Genomic DNA, 8,712 nt, shown 5'->3' with positions numbered 1-8,712 from the left:
ATAAAATACACTATTTTATATATAGTAACACAAATCTGTAATGCAATCTTGATGGATCTATATACAGAAATACATGATCTTTTATTATGTGATATTAACTTTAAAAGAATGCTTTTCTTTAGTATGTCTTGCCTTCAGATTTAAAGAATTTTGAGTAGGAGAGGTAACTAATTCATGTAGCTTATCATTGAATGAAATAAGCTTTTAAGACTTTAGGTTATAATTAATGGATTCATTAATCACATGATAGTAATCTCTGTATAAATGACATTTTGATACAATAAGTAAAGAGTTCTGAATCCAGCTTCATTGTTATGTCATTTTGTTTAGGCAGTAGAATGGCTAAGTGAACTTCTGGATGCTCTGCTTAAGACTCACATCAGATTGGGCGATGATGCTCAAGAAACGAAAGTTTTGCTGGAAAAGCATAGAAAATTTGTTGATGTTGCACAGGTGCAAAACTGGTTATCTTCCTTTTCCACAAGCTCAGTGTTTGAATAGCTTTCTGCATGATTATAATGTAACTTTACCCTCCAAGTACAAGAAGGTTAGTTTTGTTATTCCAGAAGTATCACAGAATTAAGAAAGTGTCAGCTGGTGCATCAAAACTAGCCTGCATAAACTTGAGAGGGTTTATGTTTCCCTGAATACATGTTCTGCACGGTCCCTCTGATTTATGCTATATATTATGGCATTTTGTAGACAATCCAGCTGTTGATTCACAGAAGTTAATATGAAATGGATGTTAATATCAGTAAATAAGAAACCTCACTTTCTGCATCTCACTAGTGTTAGCATAATAATACAGAACTTTTTTGTGGTGAAAAGTATCTTTCTTTTTTTTTTAGAGACAGTCTTCCTCTGTTGCCCAGGCTGGAGTACAGTGATGCAATCTCAGCTCACTGCAACCTCTGCCTCCCAGGTTCAAGCAATTCTCATGCCTCAGCCGCCTAAGTAGCTGGGATTACAGACACCAGCCACCACGCCTGGCTAGTTTTTGTATTTTTAGTAGAGACGGGGTTTCACCTTGTTGGCCAGGCTGGTCTTGAACTTCTGACCTCAAGTGATCCACCCACCTCGGCCTCCAAAGTGCTGGGATTACAGGTGTGATCCCAAAGTGCTGGGATTACAGGTGTGAGCTACGGCGCCAAGCCAATAAGTATCTTATTTTCCCTAATAATGAGTTCATGTTGTAACAGGTGTAGTTTCCTATATGGAATATAAAGTGCCTAATTTCACTTTCTTTTGAAAGTAGTTTTGATTAATTCATAAGCAGATATTCTTTCTGGCCAGTGAAATTTGGTGGATTGTGATGGGGGAAATGGAATAAAGTGGGGAAGCCTAACAGAAAGAGACTTTTTTCTAATTAAAAATATTAAAACAATTTGTTTTTTTGAGACAAGGCCTTGCTCTGTCACCTACGATATAATATGGTAGCACAATCATAGCTCTCTGCATCCTCAAACTCCTGGGTTCAAGGGACCCTCCTGCGTCAGCCTCCGAGGTAGCTGGGACTACAGGCAAGTGTGGCCAAACTCAACCAATTTTTTTTTTTTTTTCATTTTTTTGGGGCAGGATCTTGCTATGTTGGCCAGGCTGGTCTTGAACTCCTAGGTTCAAGCGATCCTCCCACCTCAGCATCCCAAAGTGCTGGGATTACAGGCATGAGCCACTGTGCCTGGCCAAGAAACTTATTATAAACTAATCAAAAATATTGCTTCCCCTATATTATTTATACACACAGATAATTTGTAGTATTAAGTGCCACTAGATTTATTCAGTATTGATTTCTAGTAGTGTCACTTAATTGTTAACAACAGTCTTCCTGCACACTTTCCCCATCCTTCTCTTAAGAATTATTTTTTTATAATTTTATGTTTCCTTTACTTTTTTAGAGCACTTATGACTATGGCAGACAGTTGCTACAGGCCACAGTTGTGTTATGCCAGTCTTTGCGTTGCACTTCTCGGTCATCTGGGGATACACTTCCTCGATTGAACAGAGTATGGAAACAATTTACAATAGCATCTGAAGAGAGAGTACATAGGTTGGAAATGGCTATTGCATTTCACTCAAATACTGAAAAGGTTTGCTTTTTTTTTGAAATGTTATTCTCAGTGGTATTTATTATATGTGTTTAAAGTATGTTAATTTTAGTAATGTAACTGTATGACTGATCTATTTTTCAATATTTATATTAGTTCCATTGTTACAGTTTGTTTAGATTTAATATATTGCCTTAGAGAGTTCAAATTAAGTTCTTGATTCTTACCAGTGCTGGAGAGCTGTGATTAAAGAAATCTAGAACCACGTGGTAGTCTTCTCTTTACACTTGTCTCCTCACCAAGCCTTGTGTCCAGAATATGCCCTCTGTTCTTTAGAGTATCATGAGTTCAATCTCTCTCATTATGCCTGGAAGGGAAACTTTTTGCTTTGGCAACTGCTATTAATTGTCACACATTTTTTAAAAGGCACCTTGTGATTTTATAAAGTAGGGACATTAAAAAAATAAGGACAAAAGTAAAATGCTTTTTTGTATGGGTTCTTTAAAGATTCATTCTAGAATTTATTATTCAATGAATTAAGGTCATTAATTCCAGAAACAAAAAATAAAATATGCAGGGTTATTTGGACACATTTTCAATAGAACTTTTTTCTTACTCTTTGTAGTAAGAATTTATTGTACCCAAACCTTACATATCCATTCTGAAAAGGAACTTTATTATGTAGTTAATTTTGTTTTGATCTCTTACAATAAAAGTTTATACGTAGGGAATGTTCAATACACTTTGAGATATTAGCAAACCTAACTCGATCCGTAGAACAGGTGTTGCAAGGACCCTCAGGAATTAAACAGTTTCTGAGTTATGAAGTACATCTGTTGGGAAGTGTCCATAGTTAACTCATTCTCAGCTGGTTATTGAACTCCATAGATGAGTGTTTGATGAACACGGGCCTAATGATAAATGGAAGTATACAAAATGGTGTAACTTGTTTACTGATTGTTTCAATGAGAATTTTTTATTATTATGAAGTATACTGTTAACATAGAAAACATACAGACCACAAATATTCTGTGCAGTGAGATTTCACAAAGTGATCACACCTGTGTAATCAGTTTACTGTTGAAAAAAACAGAACATTACCAGCATCCAGAAGCTCCCCTCCGTTCCTGTAGTCACAGTACTGCTCCCCCCACCACCTCACTGTCAAGGGGTGATTGGCCCAATGTCTAGCACCAGTGTCTAGCACCCAATGTCTAGCACCACTGATAACTTTTTTTTTTTTTTTCTGTCGCCCAGGCTGGAGTGCAGTGGCACAATCTCGGCTCACTGCAAGCTCAGCCTCCCAGGTTCACGCCATTCTCCTGCCTCAGCCTCCCAAGTAGCTGGGACTACAGGCGCCCACCACCACACCTAGCTAATTTTTTTTATTTTTTAGTAGAGATGGGATTTCACTGTGTTAGCCAGAATGGTCTCGATCTCCTGACCTCGTAATTCACCAGCCTCGGCCTCCCGAAGTGCGGGGATTACAGGCGTGAGCCACCGTGCCTGGCCCACTGATGACTTTTTAGGATACTACTTTTAACTACCTTTTTATGAGGTCATATAAGAATGAATAGAGTTGAAAGGATTTTTTTAATAGAAAGTTGTTTCCATTATTTTTCTGTTACCTAGCCTTTATCTTACTTGTAGTAAATTTGATTTAATTTTGATTTACCTAGGTTGTACAAACCTAAGTAAAATCCTTTGTTATCAGATACTACTTTCCTCTTGACTGTATTCTATTTTATACCATTAAGCATAAATATAAATAACCGCAGCTATAAGCAAATTGTCTAGTATAATGATTAGAAAAATATCTGAATTAAATCTTGAGTTTTAAAATACAAAAATGTCTGTTTATGAGTAATGCTGAAGTAAACATGATTGAATTCCCTAAAGTATAATGCAAAGAAAAGTTGTAAAAATGAATACTTCTTTTTCTTCTCTGTCTCTCAAATTTTGCAGTTCTTTCTTGTGGTTTAATTTATTTAATAGTAATGGTTAGGGTGAAGTGAAGAACAGTATCTCATCAAGGACTATAGAGATTCCCATATTTGAATTATAACCTAATCATTTTACGGCAGTTAACTCAAGCCAGCAGATGACTTGTTAAATATTATCATCGAGCTAAGTTGTCACATCAGTTATATATTTGTACTCTGTGTTGTTTTTTATTCATATAATTTTTCATTTGTAATGTCTATGTGCCTTTTGAGAACAGTCTATACCTCCTTCACTTTCCAGGCTGCTAAATAAACATAGAGTAAACTGTTCAATAAATGGCTACTTAATAAATGAAAGAATACTTCTTAAGGACAGGTTGAACTTATTTTCCAAATAGTAGTCTAGCATTTTCTTTCTTGGAAATCACCATATTGTTAGTAAGAATTATGTATTCCATTTTGTTGTTTGAATTTCTTGAAGAATTTTGCCAATAATAGATCAATCTTACATAGTGGTATACCTGAAGACGCTAAGAACAAGAAAATGCCTTATAATCTACCAAATTTGTATGAGCTTGATTCCATTTCTGTGTCTCTCTTTCTCTCTTCTCTCTCTGTTTTTTTTTTTTTTTTGGATCCTCTGAAACTGCAGACCTTTCTGTGTCTCTTAATTGATGTTGCTCTTTTATTTGCTGCAGATTTTGCAGGACTGTCCAGAAGAGCCTGAAGCTATTAATGATGAGGAGCAATTTGATGAAATTGAAGCAGTTGGGAAATCACTTTTGGATAGATTAACTGTTCCTGTAGTTTATCCTGATGGGTATGGGGCATGTTCTTATAATTTTATTTTTTATTGATGTGGTCTTAAAGTGAAATCATTAAAAGAGGAAATCTATTCTTTTAAAAAGCCAAATAAATTAGGTTTGGTCTACATCTTTAACTCCTACGATAAATTAGTTTAAAATGAAAAGAAATCCACACCTCTTAGTCACAGTAATGGTACTTGCTGACATCAGATGTGTTGCTTCTTGACAGCTTGTTGTAGAATGATCATTGACTAGATTAAGACACTGGGTTCTAGCCTTGGCTATGATGGTAGGGAATAGTGTGACTTGGGGCTTTATTCAGGAAAAGAAAGGGGACGAGGGACTAATGGTTAGTGAGTTCATAGTATATGCCAAGTACCAAGTGAAACATTTCACCTTCTTTTGAGCAAAGAGGACCAAACCAGTATGATTATTCCCGATTTACAAATGAAGAAACTGAGGCCCAGAGAGATTAAGTAAGGCTCTCAGGATTTCACAGCTTCTAAGTGTTAGAGTAAGGATACAATCTCAGGTCTGTCTGTGTGACTCCAAACCTATTCTCTTTGTACTGTGTTACATGGCGTTCTAATTTCTTTATGTGTGAAGGGATGGGATCCTGATTTTCTTACACCTTTCCATTTCAAATAGTCAGTAATAAAAATATGAAATAATCTGATGCAAAATAAATGGCCCAGGAAAAGAATCAGGAGGAACTTCATCCCCGGTGATTTAGATCTGATTCTTAGTGAAAATAATTTAGAGATAATCCAGAGGATATTTAATTCAAATGATAGAGTAAACAAACCATTAAATAAAAATACAAGTATCTTTAACATTGTGGTATAGTGTGATGGAGTGAGTCTGTGTACTCTGGAGCCAGAGGTCTCAGCTCTACCACCTACTCACTATAACACCTTGGGCAAGCCACTTAACCTTTGTGCCTCAATTACCTCATCTAAAAACAGCCATGTAACATTCCTATCTCCTCAGGTTATGGGGGCATGGGAATTACCTGTGCAAAATAAATATAAAGTACTTAAAACAGATCTGACACATAATAAGCACTGCTACTACTGTGCCATGATCTTCCAGTGATTATTTGGGATTGATATTGAAAAGATGGCATTTTATTCCCTTGAAAGAATATTATTCATAGTCTATACTTATGTTATCTGAAGCCACACCTGAACTTGAACAATTGGAAGTAGGCTAAAGTCACCTAAAGTCACCTACATCTGCAATAAAAGAGAACAAATTTCAGCTAGTAACAGAATTATAGGCGTGTTTCTGGTTGTTCCATTCCAGGATCCCTTACCCTCCCTGATTCCTACATTTCACAACCAGTTGTCACACAATCAGCCTCCTGTTCTACCCATGTCAGCCTACGAACACCTCTCCCTTTTATGCTTGCTTCAGCTTCTGGTCTGTGTTTCACAGATAGTCCATGTGTCATTTCCTCATCCTTTTAAGATAAAAGAATATTAGTACTGTATATTCAAAGTTCACATCTACCTTTAACATTTTGGAATTGCTATTTTATTCCACTTTATATTCATATTAAAACTTATATCTCTTTTAGGTATTTTGCTAAATTAAATATTTCCCAAAGTTGTGTGTAATGTTTTCCATAATTATTAATATAATGGTAATCTGTTTATGCCATGTATAGTTTGACAGGTTGGACAGATTTGTCTTTTATACCTTCTCCTGGTAAAAGAGATTGGTGGTCTCTCTGGATTCACTGCTCGAAGACCTAGGTTCAAATTCTAGTTTTTCCCTGTGTGACTTTGCTTACATCATTTAACTTTCTAGGCTCCACTTTTCTGATCTAAAAAATAAAGAAATTAGTGTGATAATTTCTAAGAAATCTTCCAGCTCTAAAAATATTCTGTGACTCTGAATACAGTATCTTTGAGAGTAGAATAAAATTAATGATTTTATCTGTTAATGTACCAAACGATGTCATAACATTATAAAGAATATTTATTGGCCGGGCGCGGTGGCTCAAGCCTGTAATCCCAGCACTTTGGGAGGCCGAGATAGGCGGATCACGAGGTCAGGAGATCGAGACCATCCTGGCTAACATGGTGAAACCCCGTCTCTACTAAAAAAATACAGAAAACTAGCCGGGCAAGGTGGCGGGCGCCTGTAGTCCCAGCTACTCGGGAGGCTGAGGCAGGAGGATGGCGTGAACCCGGGAGGTGGAGCTTGCAGTGAGCTGAGATCCGGCCACTGCACTCCAGCCCGGGCGACAGAGCGAGACGAGACTCCGTCTCAAAAAAAAAAAAAAAAAAAAAGAATATTTATTTTGCTTGCCAGCTGTATTGACAAATGGTGTCCCCAGCCAGTAGTACTCAAGTACATGTATAAATTTTGTGTTTGTGTATGCTTCTGGACCCACATATTTCCAGTGTTTCATTGTTCGGTTTGTTGCTATTATCTCATAAGTACACATGATATAACCTTTACACCACCAATATATTTTTCTCATCATGTCTTAATGTATTTTATGCCATTTTAAAAAATGTTTTTCCTGCTGAATTTCCTGCTCAGAGATAAACGGTATGGTCACAGATAAACTGATATTTACACATCGGCTATCTCATGTAGATTTTTTTATGGTAAATTTTTGCTTCTATTTGTATTCACTGCAGTTAATGGATTTCTATTAATCTGAGGTTTTTCTGTGTGTTTGGATTTTTAGAACCGAACAATATTTTGGGAGTCCAAGTGACATGGCTTCTACTGCAGAACACATCAGAGACAGGATGAAACTAGTTAATCTCAAAAGGCAGCAGCTGAGACATCCTGAAATGGTGACCACAGAGAGCTAATAGCTACCAGCTACCTACAGATTTGCAGTTCATAATCCCGCATGTTGTCAACATACTACAACATTAGCCACCACACATTAAGATGCATTTCACAGCCAAAATAAGTCTCATTTCTTTTCATGATACATTTCTCTTTACATGTTAACACCTTGCTATTACCAAGGCATAATTACTTAACATGCTTCGAGGCTGTAGACTCCAAGTATCTTAAAAGAAGGAACTATAAACATTGCACTGAAAACTTGCTTTAAAGCTTTACCTGACCTGTCAGTTTCTAGATAAACAACTGATAATAAGCTTTGAATGGTGCTAATAAGAGTAGGAATTTTCTCTATTAAAAAAAAAAAATGGTTGCCCTTCCTCCACAGGTGATTTAGTAAATTTAGACAGTAGTTAAACTCTTATTAGTAAATAGTGGTGTCCTCAAAATTTTACTTTGTAATTCTTCAGAATTGATTATTTTTATTGTGTCAATATGGAGAAAACCTTTCAGATCTTTGATATATCATAGTCATTAAAAGACCTTTTCCTATTTGTATTGATAATGTATTAAAAGTTGTTTGTGCTTAATAAAAGACTTCTTTAAACATCTTATTTAATGTAGTAGTTAAATCCTATTTCTAAACATGAGTGCCTTATTTAAAAGGGCATTCTTAGGACTGTGAAGATGGTTTAATATTTGTTTTTTCATGGTGGTTGCATGTGTTTTAGACAGGAAATTCATATGTAAGCATGTATATATAATAAGCATGTTTATCATGAAAAATTATTGTGAACAATTTAGATCTTTAAGAACTTATTAATAATGGAATACTATTTCTAATTTTTCTCTTCTTCAACTTGAAAAATATTCTCAAAATTATTAACTACCCTGAAGATACTTTGTCTTTAGGGGAGGAGGGCTGAGGAAGAAGGCATACATAATTACTTCAGTGTAATCCTTTATATCAGAGTAATCTTTCTGGAACTAAAATAGCAATTGTTAATAAAATTTAGTTTCTCATTATAATCTAAAAGCAAAATAAATTCTTAAGTAGTCCAGTAACAGAACTGTATGACTCCTTTAGAAATAAAATTTATCATG

General features: G+C 35.6%; 1 protein-coding gene across 1 annotated transcript in view; it reads left to right on the top strand.

The window, feature by feature from the left end:
* Positions 1–8,222, top strand: part of SESTD1 (SEC14 and spectrin domains 1) — a 157,095-nt gene extending 148,873 nt beyond the window's left edge. Inside the window, exons 15-18 of the mRNA XM_011944053.1 lie at positions 331–453; positions 1,896–2,087; positions 4,687–4,808; positions 7,499–8,222. Of these exons, the coding sequence (XP_011799443.1) occupies positions 331–453; positions 1,896–2,087; positions 4,687–4,808; positions 7,499–7,628 (567 nt within the window). The 3' untranslated portion in view covers positions 7,629–8,222. The remainder of the gene's footprint in view (positions 1–330; positions 454–1,895; positions 2,088–4,686; positions 4,809–7,498) is intronic.
* Positions 8,223–8,712: the final 490 nt, after the last annotated feature.

This window comes from Colobus angolensis, unplaced genomic scaffold (genome assembly GCF_000951035.1).
Source record: "Colobus angolensis palliatus isolate OR3802 unplaced genomic scaffold, Cang.pa_1.0 Scaffold224, whole genome shotgun sequence".
Taxonomy (NCBI): domain Eukaryota; kingdom Metazoa; phylum Chordata; class Mammalia; order Primates; family Cercopithecidae; genus Colobus; species Colobus angolensis.
Note: the sequence above shows the minus strand (reverse complement) of the source record. Positions and strands in the feature narration are given on the sequence as shown.